The sequence below is a fragment of the Lagopus muta genome, chromosome 8, assembly GCF_023343835.1.
Source record: "Lagopus muta isolate bLagMut1 chromosome 8, bLagMut1 primary, whole genome shotgun sequence".
In the NCBI taxonomy this organism is placed as follows: Eukaryota; Metazoa; Chordata; class Aves; order Galliformes; family Phasianidae; genus Lagopus; species Lagopus muta.
In genome coordinates this window covers 4064766-4091105 of record NC_064440.1, presented here as the reverse complement: position 1 = coordinate 4091105, position 26340 = coordinate 4064766, and the positions used below count along the sequence as shown (strand labels likewise).

Genomic DNA, 26340 nt, shown 5'->3' with positions numbered 1-26340 from the left:
GTAGTTTTCCCTCTTTCCCTGTGGCCTCACTTCAGCAGTGTTCACCCCTAAGGCAGGTGAGCTCCCACAAAGCCAGCACTGCTCCAACCCCACTGCTCACTTTTCCAGAGATGAACGCATCAGCAAGATGACTGTGTTTTAGTGATGGCCTTAGGAACTTGCAGACAGTGTGCTCCATGGGCATAGCTGCAAAACTTCTTTAACCATATCAATTGCCTCAGGAATCCAAGAGAAAACAGTTTTTAATTAAGTCTTCTACTCTCCAGGAAGTTTCCAGGCTTTGCATAGGGGCACTCTTTTAGTAGATGTACCTTTTATCTAATTGAGGATTAAACCACTCACAGGTGAATTTATTTAGTATCACTGTGCTTTTGCAAAGCAGTAAATTATTTACAATTAGATGTTTTAACTCTGGAGATGTTCCTGACTCGTGTCAGAGTGTGTCTTCCGTAGCTGTAGTTTTGGCTGTGGGCGTTTCTCTGGAGGTCAAGGGAGTAAGCAGCTGGGCTCTGAAAAATGATGGTAAAGAGCAGAGCAGGTATGAGAAGAGCTGGTACAGGGACTGTGGATTATTAAAAAGAGTGGGGTTCTGACTGAACAGCACTTGATGACAGAATTGGTCCTGAACATAATATAAAACAGCACCAACCTGTGACACACATGTAGAGAGCCAAGGAAGAAGGAAATGAAGGCAATCAGCTGCGGGGGCAAGCAGGTCTGTGCATCAGCTCCAAGTAGCTCTAAAAACAACACCTTTGTGGTGCCTTCCTCTTCCAGTGTTTTTCTGAAGGTAAGCAGTTAGAAGGATGGACTGCAACATCTGAAGGGCAGACAGGTGATTGATGGGGTGATGCCAGCCAGTGCATTGCTCACTCATGCTCTCTGTCGCAGCAGAACTTTTTGCTCATCTACTTACACCCACATACAAACCGTGCCTCCAAATCCACTCTGTGAAGGGTCTGAAAAATCTGATATCTCTCTTCACTGTAAACATGAACAATTTGGAAAAATCTCTTTACATTCTCTCTTATAGATGCCCACTGGACTATGAACATGCATTTCAAGGAGCAGAAGCTCTGTGGCTTCAGTGAAAGCTATGAACTAATTCAGTGACATGCTAAGACATGTTCCAGGGGAAAAATAGTCAGTGATAGTTTGTTCATACAGAGCAAAAATGGGCTTGATGGTTATATTGCTTGAGAGGATAACCAGGATGTGTTATAGAGAGCTTAACATTTCCATAAGGCTGTGCAAGTCAAAATATTAATTCAAGCAGGAGGGTGCATGGGCTGCTGTGTCCCTATGAATGCTTCTGAATGAATGTAGGCATAAACTGTGCACGCAAGTAATTAACCTGTTCATGGATAGTGTGTTGGACTGGGAAGTGAGTACATTCATGACCTGGGATGTTATTGTATTTAAAGAAAAGTAATAAAGTCTGTAGAAGTGCTTGAGTGCCTAGATAGCCTTAAAAGCAAAGTATAAGGCAGCTCTTGTTTTTCAGCCACTGTCAGATACATTCAGCTCCACATCCTTATGGATTCTGCCTCTGGGCTAAGTGATGTTTATATGTTTATACAAAACTAGTTTTTAACATACAGTTTCACCACACTTAAACAATCAGCATACTGCAAATATTTACTTGAGCAGCTATTAAATCAGCAATTCATGGAGAGTTTGCTGTGTTAATAGTGGAAAGTTGTTTTCCTGAAGCTGCTGCTTCTTGATTTTGGAGATTCTGGTTACTGAAGGGAAAATGCTGGGTCCTCAAACACAATTGGCTCCTCCCTTCAGTTCTCAGGTCAGAACTGATGTTAGGAGCTGATGCTGGGCCAGAGGAGAGCAAGGAACAACTGCTGACCCAGCCGTACAGAGAGAAGGAGATGTGATGAAAAGGAAACAGCCTTTGCTGCTTAAGAAATTTGAGTTCAGATGATTAACCTGGATTGCATTTAATCCAGTGCTTTTGGTCCTCAATTTTGAAACAAGTAGAACTTGAAATGCAGTGTCAACTAGAACAATTCTTGATTATGTTGGACAGTGAGGCTACTGAGATGTCAACCATCTAGGGGGATTCCAGGTACTTATGATAAGCAGCTATTTTATTGTATTTTTTTCACAAGGGCTTTTCCATATGTTGTTTGAGGAAGTACTTTGCTTTTATTTTATTGTCTTTTTCCTCTTTTATGGACCAGTTAGGGAATATTATGAGAACTTAGGATCCAGTATTCTCCCTGAGTTGAAGAGGTATTGTTTATCATGCAGATGTTTCAGTGTCTCAAAAGGTCAACTTGATGACTCAAAGGGAAATTCCAGTGCCATGCAGCAGATCAAGCAGAGCTAGATATGTGTGATAAAACTGCCTGATAGGATTAGTCATTAGCATCCATGTAATGTCTATAGGTTTCTTTTCTGTACAGTACTTATCCCTGGGCTGACAGGCTTTCAGAACTTGAAGACCATTTCTTCTTCAAGAGATTCTGGACCTGATGAAACCAGCAGTGGTTAGAATGACTGTCTCATACGTGACATTAACATAGAACAGCTGAAGTCCTTTAAAATGTGCATTAAAAAAGGCTTTGCCTGAGAAGTCATGTTGACAGCAGAAATACAAGGCTCTCCTTAGTGGAATCGAAGAGTAGTGAATGGTCCCATGCTCCTGAGCATAAGCAGTGAAACTGTGCAGAGCTGACAACAAGAAATTGGGAAGACAATATGAGACAGTGTCATTTGAGAAGAGGGGGAAGAATATCACTAGTCAACTGGTGTGGCTGAGGGGAAAAAATGTCCTACGGATGGTCTTAATTATTGTAATGGACAATTGAAATAAAGTCCTGCAGTGCTTTACCCCATCAGGGCTTAACTAGAGGTCTGAGCCACAAGCTCTGGAGGTCTGGAAAATGTCCTAGGATCCTTGAGGTCAATCATTTATGAATTAAGTTACCAATTTCCTTTTACATTTTTTAAGCCAATTTTGTAAGTTCTCTACGTATGCTAAGATTCTTCCCAGAGTGAAAGCTCTGCACATAGACAGCTTCATTAAGTCATTAAATATTAAATGAACTAAATTAAGCTTGAAAAATTACCTCAGGCTATTTTTCCATCTTAGGTCTCTCAGATAAATCAAAATTACAGCGTATTGTGCTAGAGACCCATCAGCAGGCTGAAAGAGGATGTAACAGTTTTTCTTGTTCCACATTTCTGTGCTTGCTGTAGAGGTTGCAGGAGATTTAGTTGTTTTATTCCTCTGCAAGCAAAGAAATGGCTGACTTCTAGGAGACTGCCTTTCAAATATGATTTTCATTTTATAAGTTACATTGTACTTTTCACTGTCTCTGTACAGTATGTAAAGTATTTTAATCTCTTGAGTCCCAGTAGGAGGAGATTTAAGATCCTTCATCTTCATTTCTTTTCCCGTCTCGCTCTAAATGTCCCAGCTTTGCTTGTGTGAGGCTGTCATTTCTCTCCGTCTCTCCAAATGTCATTGTCCATGCTGAGTTGTTACCTGCTGGTTATCAGCAGCTACCCAGACACGTTGCAGGAATGACTTTTAGATGTTAAAATAAAACGGAAGAGGCAGGGGAGTGCTTGCGTCCTTCGCTTTGCCCATAACAGATGGAGAGCTCTGCTTTCCCTGTGCCTGGGGAAGTGACGTTCCCACGCAATCCCTGCTCTGCGTGGTGTGTGCAGGGAGAGCTGTTTCAGTTTGTTTTACTTCTTCCATGAAATCTGTGTGGCTAAACATTTGCTGTTCATGCGACTCGTGCCAGACGCCTTCCTAGGAAAGCCAAGCAGCATCATCGTTTTTGGGGATGACAACTTGAGTAAAACATGAATGGGATTTCCCGAGGTGGTGCAGGAAACCAGCATGGAACCCAGGTTCTCAGGCTCATGAAATTTAATGGTGCGCTGTGGGATTTGTCAAGCCATTTCAAAACAATGGGGATTGGTTAAAATGGCTGAGGGATATGTCCCGTGGGTGGCATGCTGATGACTATCTGCTTGGTGGGCTGCAGGTGCATGGCACTGATGCAAGCCAGCACCTACCAGCTGGCATCAGCGGTCTTGGCACACTTGGACATATTGAGGTTACAGATGTAGCTCTGGCTATGGAACATCTATTTAGTACCATGATTACAAGGGCATGCAACTTCCTGGTGTCACAGAATCATAGAATGGTTTGGGTAGAAATGGACCTTAAAGCCCATCCAGTTCCAAACCCCTGCTGTGCGTTTGTTGCCCCCCACCAGATCAGGCTTCCCAGGGCCACATCCAACCTGGCCTTGGGCACCTCCAGGTATGGGGTATCCACAGCTTCTCTGGGTGCCTCACCATCTTCTCTTATTTTCACTCTACAATCTTTTCTCAATTATTCATCTTGCACTTAAATATATTGTAGAAATTACTGCTTACATGTAAGGAAGGGCAAATGAATTCAAGACAGAATTTACCATAGAGTTGAATTTCTTATGCACTTTTTTCCATGAGCAGCAAGTTCTTTTGTATTAATATTGTTAATGTGCTGCCACGCTAATTCTCCAAGACTCCTAACATATTGCAGTATGCCTGTTGTTCACTGAAACCAATGAATTTCTTATAGCAGTTTAAAAAAAAAATTGGTGTAGTTCATATGCATGTAAATGTTTGAATCCAGACAACGGATGTTTTGAAGCCGGGTTAATGTCTTAAGCTTTTTCATTCACTAGCAGATTGGCTTTAGTATCTTATTTTCTGAACCTAAACCATTTTATCTCTGGATGAGAGCATTCCCATGGGCATCCAGTGTGCTTCAGCTCTCTGCATTAACCTCATCATTTACGTTTATTTGTCCTAACTTACTCCTGAGCGTCTCTATGAAGGCAAGTTGCAGTGTGTGTGAAGGCTGGAATATTTATTGGAAATCTGGTTCTGTTTAATAGCAGATGCTTATATTATGCAAATATTGTGGCAGTGGATTTTCTTCTTCCCATCATTTTGGGTTGGTTTTTCCAGCTGATAACTTCACTAGTTCCTCCACTGGAATTACCATTGGATCTTCTTAAAATGCTGCTTCATTCAAATTGTTATCTATCTTATACAGAGGATTAAATATACCAAAGTATTGTTTAAATAATTCAGTTCAGACTCCCTTCGTGCAAGAAACAGCAAGAGATTCTTGGAAAAAAAAGAAAAATCCTTTGTTTTATTATTGGATGCTGATTTTTTTCTGAAGCCTGGGCTCTCACTCTTATGCCTACCATGCTGTTTTCAAGCTGGCTGTTTGTGGTTTTTAAAGCAAAATGCAAAATAGCATTTTATTTGTAGTCTAGGCACAAAAGGCAGTTTTATTTCTCTGTGCTTAAATAAATAGCAAAGTTAAGAAGACTTTCTTAGTTTAAAAAATGCTGCCATCCAGTGGCTGTTTTGTGTGTAAAACTGCTATTTGTGATCTTACACATCTGTATTATATATCGTTTTTTCTCCTTCCTTACACAGTGCCCCACGCAAGTTTTGGTTGTTAAAATACACCCACTTTTAACAGAGAAGTGGCAGTGTGTTAACAAATACAAAAATCCCTAAAAAATCAAGATGTTGCATAGGATGCTATCTCACTAATTTGGATTCCCGAAGAGCAACATCGGGGTTTGAAAATTGAGGAGACTTTAAACATAAGAAAAAAGTAAAATCTAACTGCTGTTCTCTGAATAATGTCATTATGTATATTACTATTTTTCCTCTGCCTAGAGCTTCTCTGACTGCTTATTTCGAGTGATCCCACTTTACTGCATGAGGAAAAAAAAATGGAAATCTAAACTATCTCCGAGTGTCCTTGAAGACAAGCCCATAAAACAAATGACAGTTTTGGTAGATACATACAGGTCTCATAGTAAAAACATATAGATGATGGAACTTGTTATCAAGCCTGTATAGAGAGCAGTACATACAACTAGCTTTGAAGATACTTTTTCAAAGTAACTTTAAGGTGCTGGTTATCTTGATAAGCAATATATTAAATATTTTTCCTGCAGGGTTGCTTTGTTGGATTTGACCTGGCTCATGCTGCTGGGAATATAGAGCTCCATTTGCATGACTGGGGAGTGGATTTTGCATGCTGGTGCACCTACAAGGTAAAAGAGATTCCTTGTTTGAGGTCCTCTATAATCTCATTTATAGAGGTAAGATGAGTATGAGCTATAACCTGAGATGTTATTATTCAAAGCTTGGGTTGAATCTTTGAACCAGCTGCAACATCTCTTGAAGGATACTGACTCTAGTGGTGCTTTTGTTATGAGAAGCTCCAAAAAGTAAGCGGTACGTTGTTGTTAGTGTTAGTGGATGTTGGTGGATAGATGCCAGCAGTGGCTAAACATCTGCCCTGATGGATGTTCAGATCCATGGCCATGGAATCAAAGGCTCTCCTCTTATTTCTCACACAGAGAAGTCTTGCCACTATGGGATTTTTGTAAATTGTCCCTAAATGAGAGCAATTTCCCCTAAACTCAAAGAATTTCAGGTCATGCAGCAGGATATTTATTAATTCTCTTCACTTTCTGTTGAGATTGAGAGTCAATAAACACAGGTTAATGAATTATTTCTCTGTATATTATAATGTGGGTCTGCTTCAGCCTTTTGTCTGTTAGATTTCAGATACCGTATGTAAGCCAAGAATATTTTTACAACTAATTTGAAAAAATACATCTACTTCTACCTACGTTAGCACTTCGAGACAAGTGCTAAGATCTCCATTTTAAAAACCATGAGAAATATTGAAATTAGTCTGTTTTATAGAGCAGGGTGAGGTAAGAAAAGCTATACATTACAGATAACGAGCACAAAAGATGCTTACGTTTTGATTTGTTCTTTCCAGTATTTAAATTCTGGAGCAGGAGGCCTCGCTGCTGCCTACATTCATGAGAAGCATTCCCAGAGTATTCAACCAGCGTAAGTGTATTTCTGAACTTAAATACAGGGAGCTGGAAAGGTAGACAGGACTCCTGATCATTGACTTGTAATATGTTTGTATGGATGGATGCAGAAAAAAATTCCCTGCTTCAAAGAAGACTTATTAGACTAATATTTGTTGCTGACTTATTGCCTTAATGAGGAAGGTAGTGCAAGTTTAGATAATCTGGTTATCTGACTTTGTTATCTCAGAAGGGTTATTTTATGCTAATTTGGGTATATTTTGAAATTGTTAGTGTTTGAGCTCACATCTTCAATGATTTTTCCTTGAAGTCTGCTATTGGTTCTAAACTAAGCGTAATCATAAAAGAGAATGCTTATAATATTAAAAATAAGAAACCCAAATCATGCCTGTGAGATGGCTTAATGTAAAGAGAATACTTAATATCTTCTTTTTAAAAATGGATTTTTTTAATCATTGAAGTCTTTTATTGGTGAACAAAAATCAAAGGCAATTTCAACTCTGTGTCTAATAGCCCTTTAATACTGGCATGTTTTCATTAAAATTATATTCACTGGTAAAGCTGGAAAGCATTACATGGAGATCTGTGCTCTCAAAGACTTTATAATCCAGGAAAAGCTGTGCTATCAGAACTGAAGTTAGCTGCATTAAAAAAAAAAAAACACCTGTAATTTAAAACATTATGTCTGCCCTTTATGTATATTAAGAACAGTAGGATTAATACTTTTAATGCATTGACAAATGTAAACACGTCCTGGCTTTAATGCTTGGAGAATTTGCTGGCGCTTGCTTTTATTTTAGCTTGAGGAAGGCAAACTAAATCAGGTTTCAGAGAAATAATATTATAATAAACAGCTTTGCTGTGCTATGTGCTGGTTTCAGACTGTCTAGACTCTCAGGAGATAACAAAATAACACTGATAGGTTCTTCTCAGTCACCCATAACAGAAAACTCATTAGGATGACATATGACCTGCTGTGAGCTGATTTGATCTTCATGTGTGAATGCTGGCAAAATATTCCAGATATTGGGATAGCACTGCTGGAAAGGTGTCTGTTAGTCCACCATTAGTCAGCAGGTGCAGGCTTGGTCTCCTGGCCTCCAGCTTTGGCTGTGGCATGCAGGGAAGATGCTGGGCAGAGGTGGAAAAAGTGCACCAGCTGGAAATCACAGAATAGCAATGGAAAGAATGAAAAAAGTCTCAAGAACTTTGAGTCTTTCTTCTTCCTTGATGAAACATTGGAATTTCAAGGAGGGCACTGGCTTGGTAGTGTAGGGAAGGGCTTAAACTAGTTTTTCCTGAACCTGCTTCTTCATACATAATCATTAACTTGTGTATTGGATCTCGATGTTGAATGCCTTAAATACAAAAGCTTGTATGAAAGTTTTTCAACCTGGGACTCAATTGAGAATATTATTCCAAGCTTCCTGTGTAGACCTTCTGTATTATTTAATCACAGTTATTTCATATTTCTTAAGATCTGATAATCACTCTCCAAACTGTTTGTAGCTAATACATCCTGTTTTTTTTTCCTCTTCCCTACCGACCAGCCTTTTCAGGCTTCCAAATAAGACAGTGAGACAAAGGAGAATTTGTCTTTGTCAAAGTATTCAATTTTATAGCTGATTTAAATGCAGAGCAATTTGCTGTATGTTGTACAATCAAATAGAGTGGAATTTAACTGCTCTGGAAGTTGCAGTTTTTATGTTGAATCTGAAAAAAGTCTTTGGCTGTCATCTGAATCAAGGATGACACCCAGTGGCCAGACAACTTCATTCAAAACCGAAGCACTAAACACTTTCTTCACTTCCACCACATCCACACATAAAGGTTAATTAAATTCCATTCCAGCTGATAGCCCTTTGTCATTTAAAGCATGTGAAATATTGTTTTTTTGCTCATGATCAGCATTATGGTTGTCACTTTACCCAATTCTATGGATTTAATTTGTTTCAACCTTTATATTTTCTAGAAGTTATTGACTAAGTAGTTATTTATCCATTGGAATTATATATCATATTTTAATATTAAAAAATATATATGTTCTGATTGTAATTCAGAGAGACAAACCCAGAATATCTGCCAGGTGCCTTTTTCTATTACTTCAGGGCAAAAAGGACTTAAGTACTCAGTGGAAATTAAACAATTTAATCCATATTTCTTTACTAAGACACTCTTAAGCCCAGCTACTGCCTTTCATCAAAGGCATTTAGAGGTGTTTTGTCATTGTTTTAATTTCCTTTATTTCTATATGTGTGCTTTTTTTTTTTTTCTTGTGCCCAGATTCTTGCTCATATGAACATTGCAAGGAAATGGGCATTGGTGTTGTAGGTATGGCTGCTATATTACCCACAGATGTTGTTCCATCCAGTCTGCTCCCTGGACTAGAAAAAGTGAAAACTCTGCTTCTTTCTGTATTCTTTTTTATGCGTATGTGTATGTATAGAGAGATTTATTAATTTTATTTTAGTAGCCTTCTCACAGCAGATAGGGCCATCTCAGGACTGATCTCTGCTTTGAGCCTGCAAACTGAGGCACTGTGTCAGCCTAACTGTAAATCTAACACCTCCAAACCTGCATTGTGCAGTAATACCATGTCATATTCCAACAGACTGAAATAATCACCAATCTCACTTCTGTTTATGTGCTAGTTTCCCACTAATTTCTCTGAAGTCACTAACTCACCAGTTCAAGAGCTGGGTTTGATCCCTGGGCCTGGTGATCAGAAGGTGGAAGGTATGGGCAGCACAAGCTTATCTGTCCCCTTCTGTGTCACTGCAAATACTGTCCTGCACTTGAGCTTAGCTAGATATCGTCCTCTAACTCATAGCAAGGCCATGGGTTTAAAAGTTACATTGTGTAACCATCCTAATTAATATCTGTACCTGAGTATTTTGGGCAGTCCTTCACTAGTCCACTATCTTTCTTCCCACAGTAGTAAAATTTAATCAATCTGACATATATGGGCCCCATATATTCCTATTCTCTCATGATCTCAGCTCCTTTGAAGTCTATTTTATTACTTGAATGGCTCTTTTTAATACCTGTTCTATCTATATCACATATATCACAGAGCAGTATACTCTTGGCTAATTGTGCTAGAGCCATTTCTCTGTGACAGTAGACCTGGGCAGAGTATGGAACACTGCTGATGCATTGACCACTGGCTGCATGCTGATCCCAGGCCACCAAATTTCCATTTGAATTCTGTTGTGCTGCATAATGGGAGATTAATACCGAAAATCAGCTTGACTTGCATTTTGAGCTCAGAGAAACCCCTTTTTTTTTTTTTTCCGATTCTCAATTTCTCCATTTATGAAAAGAAGGGTAATGATAATTTGCCATGCAGGTTAGCTGCATTAGGGACAAAGTTAGTGGGCATGGTGGGGATGGGTTGGTGGCTGGACTTGATGATCTTAGCGGTCTTTTCCAACCTTAATGATTCTATGATTCTTTACAGAAATGTGCAAGTTTGCAAGCACCTAGGATATATGGTACAGCAGCAGCCAGGTATTCATAGCAACTGTGAATGCATGGTGAGCTTAATCCTGCTGTCAGCTGACATAAGGGATGGGGAGGGAACAAACTCTCGGAGTCTTGAGATAGGAATGGAACAAAAGTCCTCGCTGAATCCTTGTAAGAAAAAGTAAGGCACAATTTAAAAAGATGAAAGGGAAATAAATGTATGTAAAGTAGTCAGGAGAATAATAGATAAGACTTGGCAGAGGATTAAATGAAAACTGTACACAGCCTAGCGTTTAAAGCAGAAGGATTTATCAAGACTTCAGCACAGACTAGCAGCAGGTAAAAAAAATGAAAAGTTTAAGTGATGTGAAGAAGTGTTGCGTATGCAGGAAGCAGATGATGTCCAAATCACATCTACTTTTGCTATAGGGTAAAAAAATAACATAAAATAAATAAAAACAACCATTTCATAGTGCCTTTGAGAAGGACAAGATACCCCTCAGACAAGTTCTTTGTATATTGAGGTGAAAAATCAGCCATTTCTCTTAGATCTCTTTTCTTTTAGATTTCTTGAAAATTGAAAATACCAGAGCACAAGAGGTTTCTCTCTACCTTTTTGTGTTGACCTGCATATCTTTTTGGTAGGTGGACTATTTCAGAGATATGTGATAAATGTAAGCTGTGTCAGTGACTGTGTCAGTGACTGATGTCTCCCCTTCCCTCCTCTCCCTTGTCCCCACCCTGCTCCCATGCCAAATCCTCTCTTCCCATTTGCTCTACTTTGGAAGTAGTTGCTCAGTTCCTTCCAGGGTTCTGGTTGTTTTCCTTTAGTTATTCTCTCAATTTCTGGAGAGATACCGTATTATCCCTTTTAGAATTGGAGATGCTTAATCCCCAAATGAAGTAGCTGAAGCTTCTTTGACGTTGAGAGCAATATGGCTTTGGAATGAGGTGATTATTGTTGAGAGTGAGAGAGAATAACAGAAATGTTGGGAAAGTTGCTTTATAACTACAGTACCAGAAAGAAGTAAAGTTGGTTAAAATGTTTCTGAGAGCAGGGGACTGATGTTCCAATTGTTGCCCTTGTAGTCTATCAGATCTTGATACTGCTGATAACTGGGTAGAGCATCCTGGCCTGGCCAAGTCAGTCTGAAGAAGCAGTGCTGAGACTTCCAGGACACTGCACTGAACACGGTGTGTTGGAAAGTCAGGGATCACAGATGATAGTGTGTGTGGCTGTGTGCAGAAGGGCATGTCGTGGTGCACTCAAATTGTGGAGTGATGTATAGGCAGTGTCTTTGCGGAGCGTAACACGTGTCCCCGGAGTGCATGAAGTGTTTTGTATTGAGGTAGAAAGGAACTGTTTCTTTGCCAAGGAGATGATAGCAATTTAGATCCTTGAGCTAATTTAGAAACCAAAAGTTAATACCTCCCTTGGGAAACGACTGTTTAGGAATAAAGGCATCGGCTAATTAGGCTTAATTGCATTGTCTTGGGACAAGTGATTTATTAGGCCAATCTAGACCCATGATGGGCCTGCAGGGGTGTGTTCTCATATTCACCAGCTGAATGGCAAATATCCAGTAGTACTTTTTAACTTTGGAATAAGTCTTTGGGACAAAAAAAGAGAGGTTAATGTGCATTCCCACTTTCATCTTTTCAGCTCTGTGCATCCTTTTATGTCACTGCCATGATAAAAATCATTTTTATCTTGTTCATTGTCAACATTTTCTATCTTCCTTCAAATCCTCCCTTGTAATTAAGCTTCATGTTCAAGCAGTCTTGCTTCTTTTCTCATTATAAATAATCCTCCCATTTTCTCCTCCCTGAAGGTGTTTCCTTACCTGTTGTCATCACTGCCTTGTCTGGGTTTTAAGGTCTGCAAGAGAGGGCCTGTGAGTCTCCTTGTAAATTCAAGGGATTATGTACAAGTAAAGTTGCTGGATATCAAGTATGCATTCCTTATAGTGCAGCTGGAGTGTGTATGAAAGTAATGCGCTGTTATCATTCCCTTTGTGTGCTCCCATGATGTACAGACCTTTACTGTAAGTTTTGAATTCTTAATCTTTGCAGTAGAGCATGCGGAAAATCAGAGATGTGTTTCCATTTATATTTCTCAAGTACAGAGCTTTAAAAAGCATAGTGCTGAACTGATATCTGCTTTTGACTGTAGGCATCAAAATGCTGAAATAAGCAGAGATAAACAGGCAAACAAAAGCACTTAGCCTCTCTGAGTCATGTATTCTCACCATGTATTCTCGCAAACAGTATTTATAGCATTGGTTGTTTTGGCTGCAGACATCTACAGATATCTTACAGGCATATATGGGGATTTCATGTTATTTAAGCCTTGGTCTCTAATCTCTTGCTTTTTCATTTGTCCAAAACTCCAGCAACATGAAGAGATGTCTTTTCAAGCATTCTTCTCACAGTTATTTTTTTCCCAATACTGGTCAAATCTTTTAGTTCTTTCTGGTACTCGTTCTCCAATACCAGCGTACATGATAGATCAGAGCCAATTCCAATTTACTTTCAATCTCTCCTTCTGGACCGTGCTGGCAGGACACAAAACACTTGTTTGCTCTGCCACAGCCCCTTCCTGCCTCTAGCTTTGGAAGTGAGAAGGGAGGCAGCTACACTTCTCACAAGGGCAATTTGCCATCTGAAACCTGAAGTTTTTCTCATCAGCTGGTGTAAGTCACAACTGCTTGAACACATGAAAGGAACCCAACAGGCTTAGGCTGGTGGAAAGGTGAGTGTAGCCTAAGGGCAACTCTTGCATCCCCATTAACTAGCAAGGAAGAAATCCTGGGGCTCTCCTCAGAGTCTATGGCTGCTGTGATCTCTTTTTCCCACTTCAAAAGATATGTGTTGTTAGCTGCTTGCTCTTTGCACCTCCGATCTCATCCTCAGTTAGTTCTGAATGCTCTTTTCTGCTGTGCCTTAATTTTACCAGTAAGGAAATGCAATGAGCTGGCTTCCTTCCTGCTGAATGAGCTTCCTGAGAGACAGTACTCACGTTGGTGTCATACTTCAAAATGGAAGGCAAAGCTACCTTTCCATGCCTTAGGTCACTGAGATATTATCTCCTCTCTCATGCTTCTCTCACTCTTTGCTTTTCAGTATGCACCCTTGCTCAGGGAGGAAAAAGCTGTTGGAGAGGAACCAAAGGGGGGCCACAAAGATGGTCAGAGGGCTGCAGCACCTCCCCTACAAAAATGGGCTGAGGGAGCTGGGCTTGTTCAGCTGGAGAAGAGAAGGCTACTGGGTGATCTCATTTCAACCTTTCTATATCTAAAGAGAGCCCATAAACAGGAAAGGAGTCAACTCTTCAAAAGAGTAGATAATAGCAGAACAAGGGGAAATGGTTTTAAGTTGAAGGAGGGAAGATTTATTTTGGATATCAGGGGAAGTTCTTTACTATAAGTCTGGTGAGATGGTGGAACAGGCTGCCCAGAGAGGCTGTGGATGCCCCGTTCATCCCTGGAGGTGTTCAAGGCCAGGTTGAATGGGGCCCTGGGCAGCCTGGTCTGGTATTGAATATAGACGTTGGTGGCCCTGCCTATAAGGTGGGGGAGGCAGGGGGGAGAGGGGAGGGAAATTGAAGCTTCACGATCCTTGAGGTCTCTTCCAACCCAAGTCATGATTCTGTGATGATTCTATGAGGTTCAGGATTGGCTGTGACTTCATGCAGATACCTGTGCTCACTCTGGTGCCTGAAGAGAAGTGAGATACCGTGAGGAATGTTATATATTCCTCTCATCTCCTTCTTCCTCCAAGTTTGAATCCAATCTGGGAGCTCCCTTAATTTCTCGTCTTAGACTTCAGCTCAATAACATCAGTTTGAATCTTCCAGTGCCATTTAGTGACAGTAAATGTTTGGTAATACATCTATAAGATTCTATTGCAACTATTCTGACGCTTAAAACTTTGAATTCAATTAGTTCCAATCTCTGACATACATTTAGAACAAAACCCCTCATCTAATGTAGATTGCTTTTTGTTTCAGGCAAAGAGCAGAGGTGATAACTCTTGCATTTTAGCTAATAAGGATTCCAGTATGATAAAGGTCTTGCATTAATATTGTGATTGCTCTATTCAAAAACAAAAAAGAGTCAAGGAAGCACATCTTCCCATATCTTTAAATTTTCATATAATAGTTCAGTCAGGTACATTTATTATTTAGAAATCTATCTAGATATTATTCCCTCAAAGATTCATTCAAGGGATTGAGGAGGCCATATAGTAAATGCATCATAATAATCAAAACCATCCAAGTTTCCTATAAGTCAGAATTAACAGTTAGAAGTATTTCTTGGAGGGAATGTTGCTTCTGCTTCTTGTTTAATTTAATCTATTTGAAACAGCCTAGAAAAATTTACTGAAATCTGAAAGAATGTAATATGCTTTTACCACTACCATAATATAATTGGGAACTATTCAATACTTTATAAAAATAGCTGAGAATTTTATTAATATATCTATATGCTAGTTGGCTCCCTGCTTGATTTTTAATTTCTGATGCTAGGGAGAATATTTGATTTTTACTTCTGCTAAGCGTGTTAGCATACTGTTGGCTGTATTTCCCCTTTTCACAGATCTGATATTTCTCTAGTGCGAGTGATATATAAGCACTTTGTGCTAATAGTTATTCATAAGCTGATTTAAGTTTTTAATTCATTAGCCTTAGAGGTGTTGTTTTTTGTTGTTTTTATAAGAACTTTTTCTGGGATTTAGTTTAGCCCACAATTTGGCTGCTGCTTGATTGTGCTTTCCTTTTGCCTCATGATGGCGAATGAAGTTATCCCCCCTCATCACAAGGTTTGGCGCAGAGCTGTCAGTCCTCCTGGCCCTGATTGCACTCGGGACGTGGCAGCCATTCCTATTCCTCTGCACTTTGTCTCTTGTTGCAGAAGTGAGCTCAATCTCCTTTCCTTCCAACCTGGAGGGGTAATGTAGAGGGACATTTTGAAATTGGTGTATTCCCACTTGTGTCGAGCCTAAAAGACTAACAAGGAAAAAAATCAATGCAAGAGGAGCATGTGCAACCTCTGTCTTCAAATACCTACTGGCCGTAAATCACCTTGTGCTTGATTGACCCAACAGCCTTGGTTTTTCACCCAAGAGTCTCTCTAATTGTGGCAACAGCTGCATTGAATTCCCCACCCTTGAGAACACAGGAGCTGAGAGCTGCCTGTTTACTTTTGGGGAAAAAAAAAAAGAAAAAAAAAAAGGATGGAAGAAGAGCTTGAAGGATTTTGTCATGTCAGCTATTGCAGCTGTATTCTCAATAAATGTCATTATGTCCATTATGAAACTGGCTTTTCAAGATAATGGTCAAAAAAATTTTGATGCTAGGCACAAAATGATTTTTTATTTTTTTTTAACCAAAAACAGTGCTCAAAGTATTCTTTTTATGCTGATACTAAAAATGCAAGCTGCTTAATAGAAATATCACACTATTAACCCCTAATGCAGTCATGTTACCTTGGTCCTTTGCCAAAGTGAAGCCTCACTATATTAAATATGAAAAGTTACTACTTCCCCAGTAACAACTTTTCATAAGGATTTGATTGTTTTTCCACTAAGCTGTAAGAAACTGGTCTGTTTATAACGTATGGCATTGCTCACAAGTTGCATGTGCTTAATAATTAGGTAATAAATTGAAAAGCATCACAGTGTCTGGTAGTCTGAAAATACACAAGTCTGAGACAAGTAATTACCTGAGCTTTATGAATTCTTTAACAACAGATCCTGCTTAAAATTAACTATAGCCACTGAATGGAAGAGAATAATGGAAAAAAAAAATCTGTTCTTATCACTTGGGAAAAAGGATGTCTAAATAGATGTAAGGTGGGTTTGGGCAGGAAGGTTCCTTAATATAGCTTTGGCAATCCTGGCAAGGTTTTCTGAAGGAGACAGTGAGAGTTAAGTTTGCAAACATTACCAGAGCCCAACGGGTGCTGGTTGCTAACTCCTCATGCAAATCCTCACCTCAGTGTGTTCCTTATGAAGAACACTCCATAACTGACAGCTTCATGGCATGTGAAGAATTTCACTTGTACGTGAGGGTTAAAATCTTTGAATTCTGTATCTCCGTGATGAAACTGGGTGTTCCTTCAAAATTCTTCAATTTGATTAAACAGACCCCTCAAGCCCAGATGAGATGTAAGTATTTCACTCCCTTCCAGCAAACTGTCAGCAAGGAAGACTTGGGTTGAAGCATGACCTTGCTTTGGTGTGCAGGAAGATTGGGGCAGGCTTGGTGAATGGGAGTTTGTTTAGCAAGCCCTATTTTCAAGCATGACTGTTGAATAATGTTGTCTTACTATGCAAATTTATTTTATTTCAAAACAGCTATAAAATGTGTAGAAATAAGCAAAGGAAAAAATATATATATTTTTTTCTTTCTTTCCATAAAAGCCTGTTAAGTGACATGGATAAAAAAAATATTAAATTCTGAACTCAACAGAAACCTGAGATTGGCAACAACTTTTGAGTCTGAGAGAGTAATTTGGGAAAAGGCCGAGAAGAGGGGAAAGAGTGGCATCAGTCATTGCCTACAGCTTCCCTCCTCCCATCTGTATTTAAAAAAAAATCAGTAAAAAATACTCTTAGGAAATCTGTTTCTCCATACGTACACAAACCTCATTACTAAGTATGTGAAACCATGTCAACGAGTATATTCTCACCACTCACCAGAGAGTTAGGGCAATACTGAGCAGTATTTCTGGATCTGAAGGCTTGAGGCATAGAAGGATGAAATTACTCATTTGCGATCAGGGAAGTCTGTGATAAGAAAATTGAAACTCCTCAAACTCAGTCAGTGAGCCAAAAATACGCTATGTAAAGTAATGAGCATCTTTTCTATTTGCTTTCTTTAGGAGAGCTGATTCCCAACACTATTCTATATTTTGTCATTGAATCCAAACAAATGCAATCATACTCCTGAATTTGCAGTACAGTTAATACAATATGATATTGAAATTTAAAAGTAATTGCTGTTAAAAATGGAGTAAAATTAATGCAGAGTAGAATGCAAAGACTGCCTCAGCTATTGAACCTGAGGATCATGTCTATGCTTAGAGGAGGTGGGAAGCATGCTTACTTCCAGGCTGGTGAAATCTATGTTCATGTCATCCAGTTCCATGCACCTCAACGTCACCCCTGTGGTAGGTGGCCCCTGGCAGCAGAGACAGTGTTGTACCTTGTTAGTGTGTGGTTTGGGAGGGTGGGAGCATGCATGCTGCTTTACTCTTTTTCTTTTCTCGCTTGCTCCCAGTTTCCAATAGTGGTTGCATAGTATTACATATTATGGCTTTGTGAGGTGGTACAAGTTTATTTACACAAGGTCAAGATCTGGGATTTACATTAGTCTGAATGTTGCAGGAGATGCTCCTGCTCAGGACCTGACTCCTGGCTACCTCTTCCATCTTTACTGCTCTATAGTGGAATATGCCTCACCACCTGGAACTTAACAGTCAAGTTGGAGATTTTTATATAGATAAATGGCACGCTGAGGAATACTTCAGGTCTTTTGGGATTTGGCTGTCACTTCTTTTCCATTATAAAGTACTTTTTGAAACATGAGTGCTGAATGGGGCTGGCCTTGGTAGTGTGGCACACCACGACCTTCTCATGCATAGCAGGAGATGCTGATCAAACATGGTCAAGTTGCTGTAACTGAGGCCACTTGCAATTTGTTCCCAGCTTCAGACCGGTCCCAGACTCCATGCTTTTGTTTTTCTTTTTCAGTCTAACTCCTGAGACTTTGTGAGTTATTTACTTAACACTTTTCACGTTAACGGGAAAACATAGGAGATGCAACGGACCTCCATTCTTTATTTGTGTATCACATCATAGTGTGCTTCTATGGTCTTATAAACCAGGAGCACATGGGGTGGATGTGGTAGGGATGTTCTTCAGCTGGCCAGTGGTTCTGGGTGGGTGGGACTGCAGGAAACTCAGCTTGGTGGATATTGTTGGCCTCTGAACTCCTTTTCCATCGGGAAGTTGTCTTTGCAGACATAGTGTCAGTTCAGTTCTGTGTTCTTTGCGAACTTCTCATTTAAAGACGAGAGCAGGAGAAGGCATCATATGAACTCTTAATGCTGATTTGTACTGATAGGTAGAACACTGGCACAGAAATTCAAATCTATGTCAATACTCAGAAGACTTTATAAAATAAAATGAGGAGTTAATAAACAGTTCAGTAGCAGCCCAGTAACTACATCAGCACCTTTGCATGCACAGCCTGTCCCAGAACTTCCCGTTTATGATTTAACTTAATCCACAGTTTCATAAACAGAGCGTGGTTTGCTGGTATGTGCTCCTAACATAGACACTGTGGAAGCAATGCATGTAAAATTCCTAGATAGCATTATGACCTGATTATGGAGTGAAGAAACACACGCATGGTGAAGCCAAAAAATGTGATGTAGCATATTACTAATTTCACACTGAATTCCCATTGCAGCTCTTTAACGTGCTTTCTCATGAACTTAAAATGATTTCTCACACAATGTAATGAAAGGATGCTTCCAGTGCATTGCCCTGGACTGTGCAAGTCAAAATGCATTAATAATTTTTCCCTGTTTTCTGTATCACTACTCAAGAGTTTATTTTTCTCCTTGCGAAGAAGGGAAATGAGAGGCTGTGCTGCTTCAGGCTGTAAATTATAAATGGGTAGAATGATCATCTGTAACTTGGACACAAGGGTCAGCAAAATTTTTTTTGTATATTTTCTGTGTTTTTTTAACTGGATGATCTTTGATGTCTGCGCTGCGCATGCATCATGATCATTATAGCCCACGCTCTTGCATCATTAATGTAACTACAAACGAGGTGGCTCAAGTTATGAATAAGTAGTGCTTCAGTCTAATGCATACAGATATGAAGGAAGGAAATGAGCTAAATAAAAATGCTTATTGAGGAGATTGTTCCCTGGTGTAAATACTCTTAAAGGGAGTAGAGTTAAATGAGAGGGTACCGCTCCTTTCTGGAGTCATTTCCAAACCCAGCAAGTTTTTGTTCATTTATTTGAAAAATAAGAGAACATTCTGGGGTAAAGTGAATAATATGAAAAATATTTCAGCAATATTCATTATATGCTAAGAGTTGCACTAAGTGACTGTTTGCTTTAAATTGCATGTTGCTTCTTTCAAAATGACTTCTGTGCACAGATTGGAGAATGGCAGAATTTACCAGGAAAGTCCCTGTGCTTTTGAAGCACAGAGATATGGATTTTGTTTGCAGGATGAAACAGAACGTGTTATTTTAAATAGTGTTTCTTACGAAAGTGGGTTTTATGTAAAGGTACACACTCCACAGAAAACATACAGCTCTTCCTGCCCTAACTTACTCTCCTTTTTAACATGCCAGCAGTGGGTTTCATGTTTATTTTTAATGCTGAAGAAAAAGAAGTTAGCTGCAGGAGTGCTCCAGGAGCACCTGGATACCTGGGATAGGTTCCTGAATGTCCAGATGGATTTGAATATCTCCAGAGAAGGAGATTCCACAACCTCTCAGGGCAGCCTGTTCCAGTGCTCCATCACTCTGACAGTAACAAGGTTCCTCCTTGCACTAGCATGGAACTTCCTATGTTCCAGTTTCTGCCCATTGCCCCTTGTCCTATATCAAGGTAAAACCAGGAAAAGCCTAACCCCATGCTCTTGGCTCCCACCATTTTGATATTTATAAGTGCCAATAAGAACTCCTCTCAGTCATCTTCTCCAGGCTGCACAGGTCTCTCAGACCTTTCTTCACACAAGAGATGCTCCAGGCTCCCATCACCTCTGTGGCCCTCTGCTGGACTTTCTCTAGAAGTTCCCTGTCTTTCTTGAACTGCAGAACCCAAAACTGGACACAGTTTTAACTCTCAAGTCCAGTTACATCAAATTCTAAAGTGTTTTTAAATACCAGAGTATATTAGAGAGTTCAAGAAAATATTACATATTTTGTAGAGATCGTGACTGGGAATTCAAAATTAGTTTAGATTTTGGTGTCTGTTTTTGAAATTAGAATAATCAAAATGGTGACTGCATTTCAAAATACTCATTTTACATTCAGAGCAATGACTTTTTAGCAAGAGATTTTACTGAAGCATCTTAACGTGCTGTTTTATTGCCTATTATTTTTAGAGAGCGTTTACAAAGCCTTATGTTTAGGGTTTAACACCTTAGCTATTTCCCATCATAATAGGTTGAAATTTGGCATAGCAGCGGCAACCCTCATTTCATTTTTTTTTTCTCACAGGAAGTGGTAAACAGCAAATTGCTAATTTATGAAGATTTTGTTAGAGTCCACACTTTGAAGCCTGTCAGCTTAAATGTCAAATAATATGACATCCATATGGACTATTAGATCAATGATAGTGTAAGACTAGGGCTGCTTTGAAGTGCACATCCTGTAGTGACACCTTTAAAGATCTAGAACAGCCAATTTTTATATTTTTCTTTTTTTTTAAAGAAAATAAAAATTGTCAACGTTATGGTAGAAAAGGGCAAGAAAGCTAAAACTGTCTTCAAAAAATCATTTATTCTGTCATTTTGGAAAAGTTCTGAAATTTCAGTTTCCAAGATGAGAATGTGGTGCTGCAGCAGAGGTCTGATTTTAAGCCAGCTTCAGAGTTAGCAAGTTCTGAGCTTTCCAAATACAACCAGAATGCTTTCCATTGAGTTTTATTGGGGCAGAAGTCTGGTTGATGTTTTTCTTTAACTGTACGATGTGGTCCACATGGAACATTGTATTTTATTTTTCCTTGCTAAAGAGTAACAGTCCAAATGTATTTCACATTTTCTTCTGCTGTTTAAAACTTCAGAAATTCATGTAGTGCGTGTTACTGACATTACCTGTACGTTGTAGTAACATCCAGTCTTTAGTATCTACAGTGAAATGTCCTATAGATATACAGAGCATATTAAATAGTTGAAATATCTTTTATGATTCAAAGCGTCACTAACTAAGGCACTTGGGCAGAAGCAGCAGTTTATTTTATATTGGGTATATTCATTTTGGCAATATAGCATCTCATTTGAAATGAATGTATATTGCACTATTGATTTTCATGGGCCTTAGAATAGTAAAAACATCACACAACAATAAAAAAAAGTCCATGTTTTTTTCTGTATACAACATGTTTGGATGCAGCTCAGAGCCTTTCACAGAAGTAAACATAAAACCTATGTTGTTATACAGAAATACAAAATACTTTATTTTACACTATGCAGTATTCAGATCACAAGTCTTCTACTCAAATGCGGTCTTCATTCTGTAGAGCTAAACACTTCTTAGCATGCTGCAAGGAAGTGTTCCTGTTTCAGAGAGAGATGGTCAATGCTCTTCTTTCTCTTTGTTTACTTCTGAAAATGCTGACCTCCCATGTGGTTCCTCTTATAGATTTTTTTCCTATTAGAATTTTAGAACAGGTTTTATTTCTAACAGCCCTGCTACCTGACATAGAAGAAACTGAGCAAAGCCAAAGCTTTGAAGGAAATGGTGTCTGTTTGTCTGTCTTTGGAGAGCTCAGGAGGTCAGGAAGGAATTTCTAATGTTATAATAGCACTGATGTTTGGGAAGTTTCAATTAATATTGACATGATTAGTCACTGATGTTTCCAGTCAAGAAGTACACAACCCAAGGGATGTGGGGGAGACAATCCTTTGTTTTGAAGTGTTGATTTTGTCTGCAGCACAGGTTGAAATGTCCTGGGCACCAGGTGGTCTGGTGCCTCCAGCTGCTTCTCCGAGTTGTTCAGAGCAATGTCCTTGAGTGTATTTCTCAACAAACATAGGAATATTAATAATCTAATATCAACTTCATTTAAAAGCTTGGCTAATTTTCTTCAAACTAATAACTTTTCATTTTATTTTCTCCTGGAGATTATGTAAATAACTGATTTCTGGATTAAATTGATTTGGTTTTTCTTTTTAAAGCATCTTTTCTTAGTCATAAGAATGGTTCAGTAGAAAAACTTACTACAAGACTTATGTGGCTATCTCATAGTATGGAGAAGGCAATGCCAACACAGTCTTTCTAGTAAGGCCCAGTTGGCAGCATGCTGCCCACTACTACTAACCTCCTTCAGTTTGATCTTATACCACCTTTTAGCTTTCCATGTTTAAAATAAAGTAAGCTTAGGGGGGGGTTATGTTAAATGCTTTGGAACAAAGAGGAGGAAATATTTCTGTTCTATTTCTCATTTTGCAAAATGAATTCCGACAAAATGGTTATTCTTAGAAATCAATAGTTAATTTGAAAGATGTGGTACATTTTATCATTACTTGTCAAAAGGGAACTTCTAAACAGTAAAACTAAGTATTCAGTTCTATCTATTTATAGAATTTATTGCTTTTTTATGTCATTGTTAGAATTGCAATCTGTTAAAAATGTATGTATTTCTTAATCTTGAAACGTAAGTTAAAAGATATTATAGTAAAATTGCTACTCATCTACTTTATAAAATTTTAGGTTAATCGGCTGGTGGGGTCATGAGTTCAAAACACGATTCCTCATGGAAAACAGTATGTACTTTTACACCTTCAATTTTACCTGTATGTTTATCCCAAACAACATAGTTTTTACATAAGTTTGAGTAGAAAGGATGGACCTCTGTGTTTTCCTGCTTATGTTAAAGGTATTCAGCTAAACTTATCCCAAATATATAGTACTATAGAGTCAATAAAATACATTGAATAAATTTGGATGTGTGTCTGACTATCCATTTCCAGACACTTTGCTGATAAGATACAGGCATAGATTATGGATGAAACACTTGAATCACCTTAATGCATTGAACTCATAAGATTTTGAGTGAGGATCTGTTACTATTCACATGGATAATGTATTTAGGATTAATTCCACTGGAATTAATGGAAAGCAGTAAAGCAGCCTGACATAAGTTTTGCAATTGCTTTAATTTTTTTTAACATCTCTGAATCTTTTGCACTAACAATTGAGGGAATATAAGACAGAAAAAAACCTGCTGTGAAATAGGCTCAATATTTATTGTCTAGAGCACAATGAAATGAGGAGGTTTTTTTCTAAATCTGATGGCTAGACTCTTTGGCTCCATTTAAAATCATGGCAGAGAGACTATCCTGGGAGATCAGGATGAGAAAGGAGCTTTTTTTTTTAATTTTTTTTTTTAATAATGTGTTTTGTTTTTAATATACTTTTAATTTTCTGTGGCCCCTATTGATGTGACTTTGGCTGGTGAACACCTCACTAATAACCTCAGTCTGGTTCTTCTTTTCTGACCAAATTTAGGAGTGGCACTATACAAAGCCAGCAGGAGACGCAAATTACCTTGAAATACTGTTAGAGGAAGAATGTTGCTTATCCATTTGCATGGACGGTTCAGAGGCAGAAGTTGGGCAATAATCATTATAAAATTAGCCAGTCTGCTGTGCGTGAAGAGCATTTCCTCTGCAGCATCCTCTGGTGCTGGAGCATGAAATATAAATGATGACACAGAACTTACAGCGAAGCTTTATGGCTTTATTAAATAGATTTTGTGAAATTTCACAGCCTAAAGTCTATGCAACTTCTGTACGTGGCCCGAAGCTACACTTAGCTGCAAATGCATGCTCCCACGTGTCTCGTCAGTTTAATAAAGTCAAGGGATGTGATTCCCTGATCGTGCACCGCAGCTTTGCACGAGCGTGCCTCTGCTGACTTGGAATTTCTCTGGTTTATGCCAGTGGTAAAAGAGATTCAAGTGTAAAGGTGGCTTTAACACACACCATTTAAACAAATTAATTGCAGTTCTTTAGATTCCATGAAGCTACTAATGAGGTCTTCCGCTGGATAAAATTGGGCTTCTCTCAAAGTTAAAAGTATTAGCTGTGAATAGATTACTGTTTCCTTTTAATGAGTGATTCCTTCAGGCCACGTTAGTGAAATGTGTTATTGCATGAGGATGGACTTCAAGATAAAGTCCAATCCATTAAAAGGAAGAAATCAAAAACACTAACATAAATTATTCATTTTCCAGAATTACAACTAAGTAAAGGAATTAATGGATTTCGGTTATCAAATCCTCCGATTTTATTGGTCTGTTCTCTCCAAGCTGGTTTAGAGGTAAGTGACTGCTTTATTTTGAGTCTGAATTTGTGAACATAAAATGTGAAATGAATGTGAATGAATGATTTTATTGCTGTCTCTCTTTTAAAAGTCCAGAAAAGCTAAAAAGCCAAGTAGGGAAAAAACAAATAACCAAAAATTATTCAACCCTGAGAAACCAAATCTTTACAAATCTTACTTGTTTCTTCACTATTCCCATAAATTTTGCCGTCAGGTTTGGGATACACATGGTTTGCTTGTTCAGCTTTTGTACAGGTCTGACCACTGGGCTTTTAGAGGGTCAATACAAAAGATAGGTTGCCCAGTGCAGGCATTTAGGATTTGCCTCTATGCAATTCATATGAAGGACACCAATAGAAACTTTCCTAGCAGGGAATCATGTAAACCCAAAGGACCGTATCAAGAATTGTTTCTATATATATTCCCCTGTGCAAAACAGGCTCAGCTTTTTAGGAAAAATTAGATGGGGCAGCTGGGTGTTCCACTGAACCAGTGGCTCTATGATTTTGTTATCCTCTGTAATCTCTTCTATCACAAGCAGAAAAGACAGAAACTGTCTGTTAATGCTTCCTAAAAGGACAATTCATCAATGTGTTCTGGATCTGGACTTTTGCCTTTCATCTCTTCATTGGCTTTCTGGTGGCAAAAGGAGAAGGGCCCCATGCATAGTACAGTTCCATTTATGGAGCTATTCACTGTTCACCCCTGACATGCATGACTTTAGAGATTTGAAGATGAAGAGGATGGTTTTACACTGATTTCCCTGTATTAAATTTTGTGTAAGCTGCTTTTCAAGCCAGCCTTGGTTAGCAAGGTTTTGCCACAAGCATAATGACAGAAATTTATTTCTGCCAGCATTCCATTAGCATTAGCGTAACAGCAAAGCTGATGCTGATACAAAGAGCAGTGTCTGTACACTGTACATCCTTCTTCCTTATTGACTGAAAAAACAGTATTTTAAACAAACAAAATCAGAAAATTGCCAATTGTGCTCTTCCCTGCTTACATGCAACGCTGAAGGACTGCAAAGGGCACAGCAATGCTTCTTGTTCTCCCCAACAATTTATTTTGTTAGTCCTTAAACATCCAATATATTTTAAACTTTATGTGACCTTTGAGATAAGCTGAAAGCTATTCTGCTATGACCCAGATTGTCAGTGCTCCAGTTTGTGTGGGTTGATGTCATTTAGCCCACTGCGGGGAGCCTGAAACAATGAGGGCTGAGCAGTTTCCATCGCCTCCCCTTTCTGTGCCTGTATTACCTTTTGGCACAGCCAGGATTTCCCAGTGCTAATTGCTCTAATACAGTGGGAAACAAAATAGTTTTCATGTCTGGCAAGAGATGGCTAGTGAAATTGCATGCCACCTTCACTGGGACACATTAAACAGAAGGCAGTGTTTCCAATGAAAACAATGAAAACTGCAAGTGTTAGCGCCTGTTATTCCTCAATAATGCTTAAAGTGACTGTTATGGCAGTTGCTGCTCCCTTTTATGGAAAAAAGGAGAGTGCTCTACAGCCCCATTTAAAAGATCTTTTTTTGAAAATTTCACCCAGGAGACCAGATATTCCTTGCACAAAGCCTGAGCAGACAGATTTTCGCATTCATTCCTCATCCTGCTGCAACGCACTGAGAAATAGGAGACAGGTTTCTGTTTTACCTCCAGTGATGTGCTAAATGGCTATGGGTATGCTCTGCCCACCTGTGTGGTGAGGAAGGCACCTCTGGATTTCTGTTGACATGTGTCTAGGGGCTGCTGGTGGCTCTGCCATATTCATTTCCATGTCTGCTAAGCCTGTCTTACGGCAGCCATATTTTAACAGTTGGGATCACAGAAGGAAAATGTAGTTTTGTGCAGCCTTTAATGGCAGGGTGGAGCAATACTTGG

The 26340-nt window shown here is 39.0% G+C and overlaps 1 protein-coding gene across 6 annotated transcripts in view; it reads left to right on the top strand.

The window, feature by feature from the left end:
- The window catches only part of KYNU (kynureninase), a 67950-nt gene that overhangs the window by 28442 nt on the left and 13168 nt on the right, over positions 1 to 26340 (top strand). For all 6 annotated transcript variants that reach the window (XR_007378522.1, XM_048952875.1, XM_048952877.1 and 3 more), the window contains 4 exons: positions 6009 to 6107; positions 6848 to 6921; positions 22839 to 22891; positions 24364 to 24449. Coding sequence is in view for 5 of the 6 variants with exons in the window: in XM_048952875.1 (XP_048808832.1) it covers positions 6009 to 6107; positions 6848 to 6921; positions 22839 to 22891; positions 24364 to 24449 (312 nt within the window). In the remaining variant the exon portion in view is untranslated. The remainder of the gene's footprint in view (positions 1 to 6008; positions 6108 to 6847; positions 6922 to 22838; positions 22892 to 24363; positions 24450 to 26340) is intronic.